Source organism: Anabas testudineus, chromosome 19 (genome assembly GCF_900324465.2).
Source record: "Anabas testudineus chromosome 19, fAnaTes1.2, whole genome shotgun sequence".
Taxonomy (NCBI): domain Eukaryota; kingdom Metazoa; phylum Chordata; class Actinopteri; order Anabantiformes; family Anabantidae; genus Anabas; species Anabas testudineus.
Window position 1 is genome coordinate 138,429 of NC_046628.1, and position 19,379 is coordinate 157,807.

General features: G+C 40.3%; 1 protein-coding gene across 1 annotated transcript in view; it reads right to left on the reverse strand.

Annotated features, from left to right (window-relative positions):
- The window catches only part of rab3gap1 (RAB3 GTPase activating protein subunit 1), a 75,108-nt gene that overhangs the window by 48,638 nt on the left and 7,091 nt on the right, over window positions 1-19,379 (reverse strand). The window contains exons 4-9 of the mRNA XM_026350818.1: window positions 17,834-17,966; window positions 17,572-17,650; window positions 14,927-15,046; window positions 13,782-13,947; window positions 11,403-11,502; window positions 18-99 (exon numbers count right to left, since the gene is read on the reverse strand). Coding sequence (XP_026206603.1) covers window positions 18-99; window positions 11,403-11,502; window positions 13,782-13,947; window positions 14,927-15,046; window positions 17,572-17,650; window positions 17,834-17,966 — 680 coding nt within the window. The remainder of the gene's footprint in view (window positions 1-17; window positions 100-11,402; window positions 11,503-13,781; window positions 13,948-14,926; window positions 15,047-17,571; window positions 17,651-17,833; window positions 17,967-19,379) is intronic.

Genomic DNA, 19,379 nt, shown 5'->3' on the forward strand with positions numbered 1-19,379 from the left:
AAACCAAACAAATTTACCTTACTGGCTCCTCACAGGCCCCAAAGGGAAGCTTTCCAAACTCCACACCTCCCACTTCACCTCCAAGAAGTGTATCAAAGTCTGCCAAAACACAATAATAACACAAAAGAAGTCCATAGCTGATATGCGAGACACTATCACAGCTTTGTCTGACATCACTCCCTATTTGTAATCTTGTGCACATTTATATTGAATTTTAGCAGCAACGTCTGAGCATTCTGATCCTAGGTGTATTGTCTCATTTTCTGTTGCAAACGCTGATTTGTTCTGCTGTTGTGCTGTGTTCTATACAAAGTAAAGTTAGCTCTTAACTTATACACTAAATACCAAATTTAACTAGACAGCAATTGAATTAAAAGTCCCAGCATACGCTTGTATTTCTTAAGCACCCGTTTAGCTAACCACTGTCAGTTCCCAATCAGCTAAATAGCCAGGCTCAAGGAAGGAAACAACCTTAAGACACTTGCCAGTTCACCTGCAGGTTCATTCATCATAGATATCCCCCACACAGCGACACACCCGCTGAGGAACCAACTCTGGTAAATGGCAGCTCTATAGTGCTAAGTTAGAGACTCCAGAGGCCATAGAGCGGGCAAAGTCAAATAATATTTGAAACCCCTGTCTAAGGAGAAATATAATACGGTAAGATTTTAATTGATACAGGAGTTAAGGACGCCTGATTATACCAATCGAAGTCACTACAATTAATGTTGAATAGGTAACTTTGCAAACACTATGTCGGATTTTGTAGATTTCTCTGGACCCCTCCCTAATCTGACCAGTGATGAACTGGTTAGCCGCAAGTCGTCATTCAACCGCTGGCCGTCTAGGTGGAGTTCCGCAAACAAGGTGGGCTATATAGATAATGGGAAAACCTTTTGGGGAAAACCTGGGCAGATTAGAAGAGACAGCATCCATCCCACTTTAGATGGTACATCTCTCTACTATCTAGAAGTATGGCCAAGTTTATTAGACACAAAATCAGAACACTATTAACTCAGGAAGCAGACACAGTCTTTAAGTCTCTCTGCAAATTCCTTACAGCTGTGACGCCCACTCCAAAACCCTATAGAGACAGTGTCTGCTCCCCGACCACCTAAAAATTATATATATATATCAAAACTCAACACAAAAGGAGTAATTTATACATACTTAATAAAAACAAAGACAACTCCTCTTATGGAACAAAATAAAAAGAAAATAAAATGTGGACTGTTGAATATCAGATCTATCTTGTCTAAATCCCTGCTGATAAATGGTTTGATAAGTGACCATCAAATTGATTTATTTTGTCTTACTGAAACCTGGCTGCAACAGGAAGAATATGTCAATATGGCCATTTAATTTACTACTAGATTCCGTTGGTTTTACTCAAAATGTTACATTGCTAAATGTAAATGTAAATATAAACCCACTCATTCTGACATACGGTGTTGAAAGTAATCATTTAATAGTTTTTCTTGAAAAACACTCGTTTATCTGACTTTTAAAAAAAAGAAAATGTATTTTGTAAATAAGATTTGATTTTACTATACTGAACTTCACTTACCTTATGGAAAAATTCCACTACAGTAGATGTTTATACTAAAATGCTGTGGACAAATTTAAGGAAACTATTTCATTGTTTATTTCAGAGCCATGTACCAACATAGATGTTTTACCTTCGATCAGCACAGTCATATTAGATTAGATCAATCTATCTTTACAAACAGGTTATGTACCACAGGTTTTTAAGGTTGCTGTAGTCTAACCTCTACTCAAAAAGCCTACTCTTGATCCAAGGTTTTAGTCAATTCAATACAATATTTAATGTGCCTTTTATCTTTAAAATCCTTGAATAAGTAGATTCAAAGCAATTATGTTACCACCTGCACAAGATGAAGTATGTATGAAGATTTTCAGTCAGGATTTAGAGTTCATCATAGTACAGAAACAGCACTTGTTAAAGTCACTAACAATCATGTGCACACAGACTCACCAAACATGATGATGCCTGTAATGTCAAAAGAGTCATAAACATTTTATACATCCAGTGGTATACTGGTTGGGATTACAACCCAGTTCTAAGTTAGAAGAAAACTGGACACAATAGAGTCAGGGGATCAAGGTACAAATACAAAAAGGCAGCAAACCTAGATTACCTCTACATTGTACAATGATGTATGATGCATATTGCACAAATAAAAACTTTGAAGAATGTTGGGATGAGTTAATGAATAAGAAAACATTTGACACTGTATATAGTTGAGGGACATACTGTATATCTCATAACCTGGCACCTATGTGGTCCACAAAGCACTTCAGATATCAGAATGGACTCCAACTGACAATAAATGTATCCATGTTTCTGCTGAAGAGTTCATTAGAATATCTAATAAAACTTATGACAGCAGTCCAGCAGAAAAAGTTAGGCACAGAGTGCCAACTCAGATGCCCCTTACCACACACCAAGAAATATTAAAACAAGTACCAAATTATCTACGGTCCAAACATATAACCAATGTTTGGATTTATGAAAAATATTTAAAGAAATTACATTACCCTACTAAAATCAATATCCTTTAAAACAACAGGCACTACATGGTATCTGGCTCACAAAACAAGCACTTCTAGAAGCAGGAGTACTGGTAGAGACTTTAGACTGCCCTCCAAGGTGCTCAGGAACTTTGACTCCTGCACCATAGAGAGCATCCTGACAGGAATGATCACGACCTGGTTCGGGAACAGCACCATGCAGGACAGACAAGCTCTACATAGGGTTGTGCGATCAGCTGAGCGCATCATCCACATCGAGCTCCCTGACCTACACTCAATCTACAGCAAGCAGTGCTGGACGAAGGCCAGGAAGGTCGTGAATGACCTCGCCACCCCAGCAATGGACTGTTCTCTCTGTTGAGGTCAGGAAAGCGATTCCGCTCCCTGAAGGCCAATATAGAGAGACTGAGGAGGAGCTTCTTCCCACAGGCAATACGGACTCTCAACCAGCACACCACATGTACTATGTGGTGGTGGTGCGGTGACCCATTTTACACACTCATGCTTCATGCTTCTTGCACTCTCTCTGGACATTCGGGACAATCATCGACCCTAGTGGTCACTGCACACCATTCATATTACTATTCATTCTATTATGCACAATTCACTTTAAGTATGAACACTTTACAGCATACTTGCACACCCCCTGGACATTTCTATTTCTATTTATACTACACTCCTTCCCACACAAAATTCCAAATTCTATATTTTTTCTACATTGTTCACCTAGGTACACCCAGGTTTTATTATTTTCTTATATTTTTCTTATATTGTACATTGTACTGTATAGATATTTTATTCTTGCACAGATATTTTATGCTTGTACAGATATTTTATTCTTGTACAGATATTTAGTTCTTAGTCAAACTTGTTTATTATACCGTATTTTCCGCACTGTAAGGCGCACCTAAAAACCTTCAATTTTCTCAAAAGCCGACAGTGCGCCTTATAATCCGGTGCACCTTATATATGGATCAATATTGAGTCAGTCACGCAGTAGAACACGGGAATAGACGTTTAACATTAACGAATCAATGGTGCAGAAGTGGAGGCAGCAACAAGATGGCCACGTAAAGAAGACTAAACAGAGTTTCCGAGGGAACAAAGCGAGATGGCTACAGTTGGAGGACAAACTCCTATCTTTTCTTTATGTAACTGAAAGAAACTAAAATAACAAATAATACATATCGTTACACATTTGGTATGTTACACTCGCACACGCTAGCTCGACTTGAATGAAGCTAATTACAATAACACGCACACGTAATTTATCACATGTAACAGGTAACAACTAACAAACTTCTAATGACAATAAACGTGAATACTTACAAAGACAAATGCTTTCCAAGGCACAAAGGTGTAAAGCAGACTCAGTATAGACATGAACCAGTTCAGTTTACTGTGGAAACTAGCTTAATTTACCTACGGAGAAAATACGTCAAAGCTGTACTATTGAAAAGAAAGTGGAAAGAGCGCTCACTCTGCAACTAATTATCTTAACAAAGATCAACTAAAATACACAACTCTTACTCTGATAAATTTTAAGAACAATACTATAATACTTTTTAGCTGCCTTTGTCACAACTTATTGTTATTCATTTATCACTTGAACTGAAAGGCATGATGGCAATCTATTAATAAAGTTTGACCGACCTCTCTGTGTGAGGATCCGCCGACTACCTTTCAGGCTGACCTCTTATTTTGAAGGTCTCGTTTCTGGGCGGAATGGTGTTCATGCAGCAGCTTGACATTCGTTAAACCGATTGATTGCACCTGTTGTGCACCGGATAAACTCATGACAAACTAGTGTGGAGGACTTAAAGTACTCGATGGCTGAGGATTCTGCTACATGGATTATTGCTTTGGAGTATGGACTGTAATACTTTTTCCCGGTTTGTGTTTTGTTGAATGCTGGTGTTTTTCGTTGGATTATCTGTTGGATTATTTTGGATTTCCTATTGGAGCTACGGGTTTGGATTATCTATGTTTCAAGGACTTTGATTTCACCAGGTATTAATATTGACTCCTTCTGTGTTTTTCTAAAGAAAAGACTGCTCAGCTGATGCTTGCGCTGTAGTTTTGTTTGTGTGCCGCAATAAACGCACTGAACTGAGTAGATTGCTTCGCCCTTATTATTGGTCCTACTAACTCCTGACACTCTGACTGTTTTGTTGACATTTCCTTTAGCGCAGCTCCATCTAATGTTGCATAAAGTAACCCCAGCCTCTACTGTAGCGTCTATTCTATGCGCCTTATAATGCGGTGCGCCTTATATATGAAAAAAGTTTTAAAATAGGCCATTCATTGAAGGTGCGCCTTATAATGTGGTGCGCCTTATAGTGCGGAAAAATACAGTATTTATTTCCTATAAACAGTCGTTTATCTTTTAAGGTCACGGGCAATCGCCTAAGCATTTCACTGCATATCGTACTGTGTATGACTGTGTATGTGACAAATAAAATTTGAATTTGAAAATTGAAAATGTGATTTAGAGACTACTAGTCCCTGTAATACTCTTCTATTTCCAAATAATCAAAAAACCTAATTCTATAAATGACTACTTGGTACAATGATGGAAAAAAGTATTTGATCCCCTGCTGATTTTGTAAATTTGCCCACTGACAAAGAAATGATCAGTCTATAAATTTAATGGTAGGTTTATTTTAACATTAAGAAAAAATCTAGACAAACACATTTCAAAATAGTTATAAACTGGTTTGTTTTTAATGAGTGAAATAAGAATTCAATCAATCAGCAAGATTTCCAGCTCCCAGGTGTCTTTTAATGGGCTAAGATTAAGATCAGTCTCTTAGAGGGAGTCTACCTAATCTCAGCTCATTACCTGTATAATAGACATCTGTCCACAGAAGCAATCAATCAATCATATTCTAAACTTTCCACCACGGCCAAGACCAAAGAGCTGTCTAAGGATGTCAGGGACAAGATTGTGGACCTACACAAGGCTGGAATAGGCTACAAAACCATTGCCAGGCAGCTTAGTAAAAAAGTTAATGCAATTATTTATGGGAAACACAAAATAACTGTCAATCTTCCTTTGTCTGGAGCTCCATGCAAGATCCCACCTTGTGGAGTTTCAATGATCATGAGAACAGCGACGAATCAGTCCAGAAGTACACAGGAAGATCTTGTCAATGATCCAAGGCAGCTAGGACCACGGTTACCAAGAGAACAATTGTTAACACCACGCTTTGACGGACTGATATTCTGCAGTGCCCACAAGGTTGGTTTTGTTTGCCAAAGAACATCTGAATGATTCATAGGGGGAATCGTGTTGTGGTCAGTTCAGGGTCTGAACTTGCTGTGTTTGAAGAGGAGGAATGGTGCTTTTGACCCCTATCCCCATCGTCAAACATGGAGGTGGAAACACTATGTTTTGGGGTGTTTTTCTGCTAAGGGGACAGGGTAACTGCACCACAACAAAGGGACGATGGACGGGGCCATTTACTATCTTATCTTGGCTGAGAACCTCATTCACTCAGGACAGAGGGACAGACAATTGAAGCTGGTATTAGCAACGCCTAGAGCGGTATGGTTTCAACTAAACCATTGCTGTACAGAATTAGAACCAAGACATGATTCCTCAAGATCAACTGGGGAAGGCCAAGCTGCCCCACAGGGAGGATCAGAATCTGAGGAAGGGGCAGGTCATACTGCCTCAGTCATCAGGAGCTCACAGCGGGTGGCAACCAGAAGACCACAGAGACAGATAGTCCTGAAGGAATGTCACACGATTAACAAAACAGAAATTACAGAGACATTAGTGAAAGACAGTCAGAAGATCGAGAGGGGCCCTAAGAAGCAATTCAAGGGGTCTCTAGGGGGGTGAACAACTAAAGGATTACCACAGATTATAATAAAAGCAACAGCGCTGATCATTTTCATTGTAGGGTGCATGATGACAGCATCAGAAATTTACCTAGAACAGGTTAAAACACTATACAAAAAAACCCAAATTTAGGCAGAGACAAGTAGAAGGCAGGCAAGTAACATTAGCATCAAGGGACAAAATACTTCTAGGAGAACCACTATTGCTGGCCTATGTAAACACCAGAAACACCATTGCAGCTTGCACTACAAATAAATATAAAATAAACACCAATAAATAACAGATGCAAAATACCAGGACAGGTTAAAATAAAACCATGTTAACATTAACCATTGTGTTAATTTAGAATCAGACAAATATCTAACCAACAAACTCAGAAAATGGTGACCTTGATAGACCTTCAGTCTGACAGGAAACAACAAGGCATATGGGAAAAAAAACACCTGTCTGGTGTGCTATGTGTACAAAATATTCCCCAAATAAGTTCCTTACCATTCTTAACAGAGAAATGCTGCAAGATGAAAACCAGAAATTTTAAATGGGCTGAAGATAACACTGTAACTGCAAAAAGATACATACTGATGGCAACCTATGATAACATGTGCCCATTCCAATGTGTGTTATACTTTTTGGGATATGTGGGCACCATATTTATAAAAGAACACCACAAAGGTTGCCAAGACATACAAACAAGAATGGAAGCGCCAGGAGTAAGCACTCCATCAAGAGTAGAAATTCAAAAAATTCTCTTTTGTGTGGCAGGAGGAAATCTCCAAGTGAAAGCAGTCTATAAAAAAATAAAAAAGCAACTGTGAATCTCAGATGGAAAGTTAATCAGAGTCATTGCTCTGGCCATAGCCAGTACAACCGTTTGTGGAAGAAGAAAGAATAGGCATTGAATGGGTTGACTAAGGAAAACGACAGCAGTTGGCGACAACATTGTAAAAACTGTAAAGAATAATAAAATAACTTAGTGACATCAGCAAAAACCTCCAGACACCTCCTTCACAATCTACAGAAGGCTTCATGAACAAAAGTCCAGCAGCTACACAAGAGGATGCAAACCACTCAAGAATAGGAAAGCCATGCTGGAACTTGCCAAAAAGTACAGAAATGAGGCTCAAAAATTCTCGGACAAAATTCTATGGACTGATGAGACAAATATTAACCTTTACTAAAGTGACACGAAAGGTTAAAGTTTGAAGAAATAAAGGTTCTGCTCATGATGATTTTTGTTGCCTGCTGTTCTTTTCTCTCCTCTTTCCACTCATCCTGAGCCTAGTTCTGCTAATGCCAAATGAGCTCCACAGTGCCATGCACTGAGCATGGGGCCCAAAATGCCCAAAAGTCTTTTTCTGATTGCTTTGTCAATGACATTTGGCAAGGGGAAGATGCCATTCTATTAGTGTGTTTTCAGTTCAGTTTAAAAGTTCCAACAGTAAATTGAGTGTTATTTCTGAAACAACAGTTAACCACATTGTTTTTATATAAATGTTTTAAATTGCAAAGCAATGGATTTAAAAATGTGAAAGCTAAAGTTGAATGTTAAAACATACATATATATTTATTATTTATTATTATTATTAATATTATATATTATATACATTAATAAAAAGCATTTAATGTGCCCATATTACGCATAATCCACTTTGTGGTAATGTTTGTACACATATGCCGCACGTAGAAACACACCAAGTATGTTACAAGTGGTTTCAGAGGTTCCAGCCAATTATAGACCAATATCCAATCTGTCTTTTATCTCTAAAATCCTTGAAAATTTTTCAAAGCATTATGTGGCCACCTGCACAGGGCGATCCCACAGTACAAATCAGACTCATAAAAAAAATAAAAAATAAAAAAATAAAAAAAAACAATTCCCCACTCGCTCCTTCCTTATTCCTTCAAGCTCGGGTCCTCTATCAGAGAGCTGGGAGCTTGAGGGTCCTGCACAGTATCTTAGCGGTTCCTAGGACTGCACTCTTCTGGACAGAGTTCTCAGATGTTGTACCTGATTCTGTATCTGCTGGAGCCACTCTCCCAGTTTGGGAGTTAGCTCCCAGTGTTACTATTACCACCGGTACCACTTCTGCCTTTACCTTCCACATCTTTTCTATCTCTTCTTTCAGCCTTTGGTACTTCTCTATCTTCCCCCACAGGACCTTAGCTCTGTCATTCTCAACCACCATTTTGACTTTGGCACTCCCAGCCTGAACTCGGCACAGATGTTCTATGTTATGGCATTCCATGTATGCCCTGCCTGCTAGCATCTTGCATCGCACTGTTATGTGCTGGATTGTTTCAAGGGCATCTTTGCACAGCCTGCACCTGGGGTCCTTGCTGGTATGGTAGATTCCAGCCTCTATCGATCTTGTACTCAGAGCCTGCTCCTGTGCAGCTAGGATTAGTGCCTCTGTGCCGTCTTTCAGTCGTTGTTCAGCCACTGGTAGGATTTATCGACATCAGCCACTTCTTCTATCTGTCGGTGGTACATACCATGCAGGAGTTTGTCCATCCACGAGGGTTCCCCCTCTTCCTTCCCTTGCTCCTCTGGAGCCTGCTGCCTGAGATATTCCCTAAGCACACCATCATTTGGGGCCATCTTCCTGATGTATTCATGGAGCTTAGTTGTTTTATCCTGGATAGTGGCTTTGACGCTCACTAATCCTCGGCCTCCTTCCTTCCACTTAGCATACAGTCTCAGGGTGCTGGATATGGGGTGAAATCCTCCGTGCATTGTAAGGGGCTTCCTTGTCTAGATGTCAATGGCTTCCATCTCCTCTTTTGGCCAGCTTATTATGCCAGCGATGTACAGTGGCTTGTAAAAGTATTCATACCCCTTGAACCTTTCCACATTTTCTCACATTATGACCACGAATATATTTTATTGGAATGTTATGTGAAAGACCAACACAAAGTAGCATAGAATTGTGAAGTAGAAAGAAAATTATACATGAGTTTTATTTTTTACAAATAAAAAACTGAAAAGTGCAGTGTGCAAAAGTATTCAGTCCCCTTTTCTCTGAGTGCATCCAATTGCCTGCAGAAGTTGCCTGATGGTTGCTGACTGATTGAATATTGACCTAATGACTGAATAGAGCCCATCTGTGTGTAATTTAATCTCAGTACAATTACAGCTCTTCTGTGACAGCCTCTGTGGTTTGTTAAGAGAATATTGGGGAGCAAAGAAGAGCAAAAGCATCATGAAGGGGGGAAGTTTAAAGCATGGTTAGGCTATAAAAAGATTTCCCGAGGTTTGAACATCTCACGGACCACTGTTCAGTCCATCATCCGCAAATGGAAAGAGTATGGCACAACTGCAAACCTACCGAGACATGGTCGTCCACCTAAACTAACAGGCCGAACAAGGAGAGCACTGATCAGAGATGCAGCCAAGAAGCCCATGGCGACTCTGGATGAACTGCAGGGATCTACAGCTCAGGTGGGGGAATCTGTCCATAGGACAACTATCAGTCATGCACTGCACAAATCTGGGCTTTATGGAAGAGTGGCAAGAAGAAAGCCAATGTTAAAAGAAAACCACAAGAAGTCCTGTTTGCAGTTTGCCAGAAGCCATTGAGTGACCCAGCAAACGTTTGGAAGAAGGTGCTCTGGTCAGATGAGACCAAAATGTAACTTTTTGGCCTAAATGCAAAACTCTATGTGTGGCGGAAACGTAACACTGCACATCACTAAGACTAGACTTAAAAGTTTCCTTTTATATAAAGCTTATAGTTAGAGATGGATCAGGTGACTCTGAACCATCTCTTAGTTATGCTGATATAGCTTAGTCTGCTGGGGGACCTCTACTGATAAACTGAGCTCCTCTCCTCTCTCCTGTATCAATGCAAATGCCACCATTGCATGTCATTAACTTTGTGTCTTCTCTCTCTTTTAGTTGTGTTTCCTCCTCTCTGTCTCCCTGTCTCTGTACTTTTCTGGAGATATCCTCGGCCTGGAGCTGTACATCTCCAGAATCCAGTTCACCTGCCCAATGTTCTTGCTGCTTGTTGTCTTATTGCCTGCTGTTCTTTTCTCTCTTCTCTTTCCACTCACCCCAACCGGTCGAGGCAGATGGCCGCCCACTATGAGGCTGGTTCTGCTGGAGGTTTCTTCCTCTAAAGGGAGTTTTTCCTCTCCACTGTTGCCTAAAGCTTGCTCAAATGGGATTGTTGGATTTTCTCTATAATCTTTTGTATAAATATTTTCTGTAAGGTCTTAAACCTTACACTGTAAAGTGCCTTGAAATAACTTCTGTTGTAAATTGGCGCTATACAAATAAAACTGAATTGAATTGAATTGAATCATTCTGAACACACCATACCCACTGTCAAACATGGTGGTGGCAGCATCATGCTCTAGGGCTGCTTCTCTTCAGCAGGGACAGGGAAGCTGGTCAGAGTTGATGGGAAGATGGATGGAACCAAATACAATCTTGGAAAGATTGCAGACTCCAACAGGAAAACCTGTTGGAGTCTGTCAAACACTTCTAATCTGACTCAGCTTGAATTGTTTTGCAAGGAAGAATGGGCAAAGATTTCAGTCTCTAGATGTGCAAAGTTGGTGGAGACATACCCCAAATGACTTGCAGCTGTAATTGCAGCAAAAGGGGGTTCCACAAAGTACTGACTCAGGGGGCCTGAATACTTTTGCACACTGCACTTTTCAGTTTTTTTATTTGTAAAAAAATGAATAAACTAATTTATAATTTTGTTTCTACTTCACAAATGTATGCCACTTTGTGTTGGTCTTTCACACAACATTCCAATAAAATATATTTATGTTTGTGGTCATAATGTGAGAAAATGTGGAAAAGTTCAAGGGGTATGAATACTTTTACAAGCCACTGTACTGTAGGGCATAGGTGCTGATCGCCCAGACTTTGTTCTTCCCATTCAGCTGACTTCTCAGGACTTGCCTTACCCTTTGGAGGTACTATATATGTATATATAAATAATTTGATATTTTGTAATATCACATTATCCTCTGTAGTGTATGTTCCTACCTGGAGGTTGCTGTGGCCATGAATGTTGCTGCCAGTCCTGAAGAATGTAAGTAAATCGAATGGCAATGTTCACTTGAGGTAAAGAGGATAGAGGACAACCCTGATAAAGACAAAAAAATTATGAGGTGAACATAATACATCATAAATAAGAAAAATAAGCAAATTTTGGAACTTAAAATTGTAATATGTAAAAAAGCCTGCAATGTTCTGGAACGGTATCATATTTTATAGGAAGAAACATGTGGTGGTCAAAGATCAGGTCACTGCAGCCCTACTTTTGTAAGTGTGATCTTTAGCAAATTTATTGGCTGGTTAGTGTAGTGGTAACATCACTGCCTCCCATGTGGGAGACTGGGGTCAAATTCCAGCCGTGGCCTACCTCCAGTAGGGGTCCTTAGGCAAGACCTCCTCACGCTTACCCTGCCTACCCTTGTACCCTACTTGTAAGTCGCCTTGGATAAAAGTGTCTACTAAATGTAAATGTAAATTTACCTTTAGGAAACCTAAACAGATTTGGCACAGTCCAATTGGACTCAAGAATGATATGATACATTTTAGCGGTCAAGGGTCAAAGTCATTGTAGCCTCATAGTGCCTCATTCTTTTGAGAATAACACCAGACTGTGTTAAATAATTTTCTTAAAAATTGCCAAAAGCACCTACTTGAACAAGAAATAAAGAATTACAAAACTGTCTTAGTTTGAGCTCTAGTTTCCCCTAATAAACTGACAACTGATTGAAAAGTCAATTATTAATTTATACAGCAGCAAAATCATAACAGACTAAACAAATTCCACACTTTACTCAATATGTTGAATTAAATGTTAAATCTATATAAAAAAAATAACAGTGCTGGCATTATTCACTAGCTGAAGTTTTAAAAGAAATCAGTAACTATCACTCATTGAGCTGCAGCATAATACTTTTTGTAGTTTGTAGTTGTTGTCTTTTCTCATCTCTTTACACTCTTCTTGCTAAACAGAATGGACAGCATTGCTTTACAGTTTTTTTCTCAGTTTTCTGTTTTTTTTTTTTACTTTTGTTGTACAGCGAAGCCATGGCAACAGATTTGGCCAGGAGCAGAGAGTACAGGATGGGTCATATTATCTTCCATCGTGATCAGCAGCTGTCCAGGCCTATGCTGAAGGAACAAGGCCCTTCCAGACGGTGTGGACTAATGGAGCGGCTCGCCTATATCTACGTTGGAGTACATGATACCATGCCTGTTCCAGTGAGCACGTGGACATATCTCACCTGGACAAAGCAGGCAGTACTGTAAGGATAATGTGTTTTTTACTTATCCAGTGCCATTAATAACATTCAGCCTGTCCTGCTGAGAAAGAAGCTCCTGAAAATGCAGGTTAACTCCGCCACAGCTTCCTGGATTACAGACTACTTGACAGACAGACCACAGTTTGTACAGGTGAGAGGTCTGAGCAGAAGGTCAGCAGCACAGGAGCACCACTCACCACTCACAGAACATCCTCTCACCCTTCCTCTTTTCCCTATATACTCACTTTCAGTACAACACCGAGACATTACATCTGCAAAAGTTCTCAAATGACTTGCAGCCATGCAGTGTATCGGTGGTGGCAAGGAGACAGAGTAAAGAGGCCTGGGGTGTGGAAACAATCACCTGACCCTAAATGTGTTTAAGACCGAGGAGATTGTTAAGACATTTTGGAGGAATAGAGACAGTTTTAACGCTGTCAACATTTTGGACGAGGAGTACAACTACCTGAGTGTTCACCTTAACAACAGACTGCTCTGGAAATGCAACACAAAGGCTGATACAGGAAGCAACAGAGTACTTCTTGAGGAAGCTTAAGCCCTTTAATGTTTGCAACAAAATATTGTTTGTGTGTCTATCTACAGATTTGGAGAAAATAGTTGGTATGGTGGTAGTTGGTACCTTTCCATTAAAGAAAGAAAACCACACATGGGTCACTGAAATAAGTAAAAAATGTTTTTTTTTTTCATTTGTACATCATTATTCTGAAATCTCCTTTAACCTCTATTGTCAAAGTCAGATTTTGATAGTGAAGACCTCGAGTTCTCTTCTTAACTCACACCAGATTGTCATGCAAATAATTAAAACAACTGACTTTTAATTTCCTCTTCAAATGAACTGATAATCCTAGAGGCTCACATATATAAATTATTATTTTCCCTAAGATGCATATATTAAAAACTCATGTTTTAGGTCATGACTATTATACTACTTTACCTTCACTTAAGTGCTCATATCACTGTATCAACAACAAAAGACAATGCTGTCAGCGAATCCCTGATTTATTAAGCATCTGAGCAAGTTAGAGCTGGGTGAAATATCAGATTTATTCCATTAAATTATTTGTGTGTGTTTGCATGTAACACTTACTATCTTAGACTTGAAGATGTCAAGCAGGCCAGACACGTGGTAGTACTGGCTTGGTACCTTGCGGAGATGGACCATTTCAAAGTCAGTGCGCACCCCTTGTCCCTGGCACTCACCAGCATACATCCGCCTCCATTTCTGCTGGACCTGCACAAGCATGGGTATCTGGCTGAATGCAGATAAAGCAGAAACTGGCATTAATTTAAAGACCTCTTTGCTTTTTATTTCTTTTGTAGTAGGCTACTTACGAAAAGCTACAGGTTCTAGTTCTAGTTGTCTCCTTTAAATCAACATTGCACCAACTGAATATTTTGGTGTTAATTATTGGGTAAACCTTTTAATCCTTAAACTAGACATACTAATACATCTCACATTCCAAAAAAAATGGGACACTGTAACATCTACATGAAACAAAATGGAATACTTCTCCAAATCTCACAACCCCATATTTTTTTTACAACAGGACATAGAAAACATGTTTCAACTGAGATGAGTAAAAACATTTCAAGTAAAAACTAAGGTAATTTTGAAATTGATGGCCACAACAGGTCTCAAAAAAGTTAAGACAGAGGCAACAAAAGGTTTAAAAGTGAGTAGTACTAAAAAGTAATCGCTGAGAGAAAAAAACATTTTACTACTAATTAGGGTAACTGGCAACAGGTTAGTAACATGACTGGGTCTAAAAACAGTATCTCAGAAATTCAAAGAAGATATAAAATGGACAGAGTTTCCCCAATCGTTGCATATACAAATCGAAAAGTTGCATATACAAATTATTAAACAATTATTATTATCAGAATGAGGTCCTCAATGTAAAAGTCATCTACAAAACATAATATGATCAATTTAAACAATCTGGGGAAATCTTTGAAGTAAGACAAAAGACAATTGCTTTGTCTTTTGGAATTTAGGTTTCACAAAAATTCTAAACCAGATCAAATACAGTTTATTGCAAAGTTTACTGAACCTAAGTGCTAGAAAACTGTGTGAAAAGTGTGAACTATGTGTGAAGAAAGTTTAAGGGTCTGAATATCATCTAAAGCCACTGTATACTGCCCTCCACCAAGACCTTTTGCATGAAAATATCAGGTGAACATGTGGAAAGAGTGAGAAACCACCAAAAGCCTTGAAAGAAGAAATTGACTCACCAGCCACTGTTTGCCAGAGAAATGGAGATGGAGCTGAGAAGTAGATTGCATTTGGACTCGCTGATGATGGCCTCACAGTTGCTTCCAGGGGTGATGACCACAAACTCTCGTATACCATACCTGTTACCATAGTTTACATGTTATGTTCAATAAAAACATGAAAACATATAATGTTTGTGTAGTATTATTTTCAGCAGACTGTGTTTTTGTATTGTTGTAAGTTAGATGAAGATCGGAGCACATTTAATGACCAGTTAATGCAAAACTCCACATAATCCCAAAGGGTGCCCATACTTTTCTTGCCACTGTATGTGGTCTGACTTACCAAAGTGAGGTCTAAGAGCTGCAATGTACACATCCTTAATGTTGCTTTAACAGTGAACCAGTATGTTTTCTCCTTTAAGAGGGAACTCAATATACTTGTGAAATGAATTTGGCCAGACAGACCCTGAGGTTGCAGTGGGTAAATATAGCATTTGGATATTGTTTTCATGTTTACTGATCATGTTATAATTTAAGGGGTGTAGGTGGGTACCGTAATGTATATTTTGAGCTTAGAAAGTATAAGTGTCTTTGTAGCTTGTTGTTCAGCATAAATGCCATGAAATTAAATTATACCCTCTCAGATCATGTTGTTTGAGAGAGTTTTTATCTCTTGGACCTTGGATTCATACTTTCACTCATCCGAAAGACCGGAGCACAACAGCTGCTCCATCACCATGGAGCCAGCTCCTTTGTTTACACACGGGATCAGCTGATCTTACTGAGGACGGCCGGTGTAAAAGATCAAACTTTGTCCGGGACTTTAAACATCCCAGAGGAGATCAGAAGGAGGACAACGGGGGGATGTAGGGGAGGCAAAAAACAGCAAGGAGGAAATAAAGAACGGAGAAGAGCGAAGCGCAGACAAGGTGAGAAGATTTAGGCCGCATCTCGATGATGGACAAAATGACAGCTCTGGTGAAGATGGAGAAAATCTTTGTTGAGTGCATTTTGATGTTTTTCGCAGAGGCATGATGGTATTCCTGACTCCAGTTTTAATATAGATGGTTTCAGCACCGTGCGCTGGGACAGGAGGCAAGAGGAGAGGAAGGGGGCTTGCCGTTCTCATTAACAACAGGTGGTGCCATCCTGGTCATGTAACTGTGAAAGAGCGTGTATGCAGCCCTGATATTGAACTGTTGGCTGTGGGACTCCGTCCATAGTATTTGCCCAGAGAGTTTTCACACACCATATTAGTCGCTGTTTACGTTCCTCCATCCGCTAACGGCGCTGCTGCATCATTGATTACATTAATTTCTGTGTGGACACCCACATACCCACAAAAACCATTTGCTGCTTCAACAAAACACCAGGGAGGTGTGGCAGCATGAGGACCATCACTGGCTACAAATGCAGCAGCCAGGCGACTAAGGGGTCTGTGGACCGAGCCAACATATTGAATAATTTTTTATTGTTTGCCTGGAGGGGTGTTTTTGAGTTCTCCAGTGCATTCAACACCATCCGGCCTGCACTGCTGGGAGAGAAATTAAAAAACATGCATGTTAACACTCCCCTGATTTCCTGGATCATGGACTACCTCACCAACCGCCCACAGTACGCCCACCTGCAGAACTGTGTGGCTGACACTGGTCTGTAGCACAGGTGCTCCACAGGCACAGTTCTGTCTCCATTCCTCTTCACCCTGTACACCTCAGACTTCAGGTACAACTTAAAGTCCTGCCATCTTCAGAGGTTCTCTGATGACTCTGCAGTTGTAGGATGTACAACTGCAACTATGTAAGGCTGGAGATGTCACAGAGTACCGGGGAGTGGTGGACAGTTTTGTGGACTGGTGTGGAATAAACTATGTCAAAGTCAACATCAGTAAAACAAAGGAGCTGGTCATGGACTTCAGGAAATCTGGGAGTCCTGTCATCCCTCTCTTCATATAGGGGGAGGTGGTGGAGATCATATCCGAGTACAAATACCTGGGAGTGTACTTGGACAACAAAGTGGACTAGACTAAGAACTCAGCAACATTGTACAACAAGGCTCAGAGCCGGATGTACTTTCTGAGGAGACTCAGGTCCTTCAACGTCTGCAGCACCATGCTGCGGATGTTTTATGAGTCTGTGGTGGCCAGTGTCATTTTCTATGCTGTAGTCTGTTGGGGCAGCTACATGAAGATGGCAGACACTAACAGGCTGAACAATCTGATCAGGAGGGCTGGCTCTACTCTGGGGGTGGAGCTGGACCCTCTACATGTTGTAGCTGAGAGGAGGATGCTGTCCAAACTCCTCTCAATCCTGGACAATCCCTCCCACCCACTGCACAGTGTGTTGGCTGGACAGAGGAGCACGTTCTGTCGAAGTTTTTTGAATCTTGAATCAATGTTATACATTCACTATCTTGCACTTCACCTATCTTACTCAAGTAAAATATATACAAACAGATACAAAATTAAGCTAAACCTGATTTAGGGAGCACTGCATCACTGCACAATGAATGGTATCTTCTTATTAAAAATAAGCAACCTGAGTTCTAAAATCACCTTTTGGTGGGCATGATCTGATACAACACTTTACTAAAAAAGGTTACTAAATGTAAATAAGTTCTATGCATAACTTGCACAGACAGAAAGGGTAACAATTGATTGAACTCACCATCTAACCAGGCAGTGGGCCCGAGGAGGGAAATCATTATTCATACACATTAGGTCCTGTATTGCCAAGGGAAAGGTATCTGTAAACAAGAGCAAGATTCAATTTCAAGCAAACATTTTTGGAAGAATGCATTCAGCTCTCTGGGTCAACTGAACAGTTAATATTAACTTCACATTAGATTAGGTTAAAATACAAATACTAAAACATTGATACTGACTACATGTCAATTTACATTTCATGTTGCATTAAGGCATGGTTGTACCTTCTTCAAACTTGTCCTTCTCATCATCCTTCTCACATTCTTGTATCAGGAAGTAGTGAGTTATGCAAAACTTAAAGTCAGCAAAATGTATGTCCTGAGATTTCTCCCCCCAGGTGCCACTCGTGTATGCACCCTGTGTTCAAATAAATGAGAATTGTAACAAAAGCCAAGTTCACATACATACTCCAGAGAAGGGGTAGTCAAAAAAAATTTAAAGAGGTCTTACACGATATTTTTGGAAGCAAATGTCCAGAGGATTATAATGTTTAACTATTTACTTTGATATATTATTAAGTAGCCTGCATGTAATCAATACTTGACTGTCAAATCAAATTAATTCAGTACATTTCAAAAACCTTTTGACAAATTTATTGTTATGTAACATCAAACTGAACATGTGGCTCAAGATCCTGGTGGACTGGTCATACTGGGCTCTGAGACTAGCAACTTTCTGTGATCGCACTTTAGATTTTAATGGGTATGTGTGTTCAAAACCTTTGTGTTTTGTCTCATAATGCCGTTTGACATTGGCACTTTTGACATGAGCCACATTTTCTGAACATATCAGACACACTGTGCTCCCAGTGGGTAATATGAACAGAAAGGAGTCTGTCTACTCCGGACCGGATTATCTCTCTCTCTCCCCTGTGTTGTCTGTATCTCTCCCTCTCTCCTCTCTGTCGTCTGTATCTCTCCTCTCTGTCGTCTGTCTCTCTCCCTCTCTCCTCTCTGTCGTCTGTCTCTCTCCCTCTCTCCTCTCTGTCGTTTGTATTTCTCCACTCTGTCGTCTGTCTCTCTCCTCTCTGTCGTCCGTCTCTCTCCTCTCTGTCGTCCGTCTCTCTCCTCTCTGTCGTCCGTCTCTCTCCTCTCTGTCGTCTGTATCTGTCCCTCTCTCCTCTCTGTCGTCTGTATCTGTCCCTCTCTCCTCTCTGTCGTCTGTATCTCTCCTCTCTGTTGTCTGCATCTCTCTTCTCTGTCGTCTGTATCTCTCCTCTCTGTTGTCTGTATCTGTCCCTCTCTCCTCTCTGTCGTCTGTATCTGTCCCTCTCTCCTCTCTGTCGTCTGTATCTGTCCCTCTCTCCTCTCTGTCGTCTGCATCTCTCTTCTCTGTCGTCTGTATCTCTCCTCTCTGTCGTCTGTATCTGTCCCTCTCTCCTCTCTGTCATCTGTATCTCTCCTCTCTGTTGTCTAGAGTCGCAAAATGTACCGCCTGTGATCCACATAATCGATTGGCTAAGTGAAGTCACGTGGGATTGCTTAACTCGCATTCAATTGGTCAATGCATTCTTGCGTCCACTAAATAACTACCGTAAAGGTCACAATAGTCGTGCCGGTTAAAATTAAGGTGCTCCGCTAGATTTAGAATCAAAACGTTCGGTTTGGTCTGTAGCTCCAGGTCCGTATGGGACAGCTTCTGGGTCTGGATCCGGACCGCAGTCCGCCTTTTAGTGACCGCTGGTCTAGAGAATAAGGTCCAGATATTGTGCAGAGTTGTGCATTCACATATGCAGTACACAACGGGGGATAGTCAGGGCCAGATGCATTT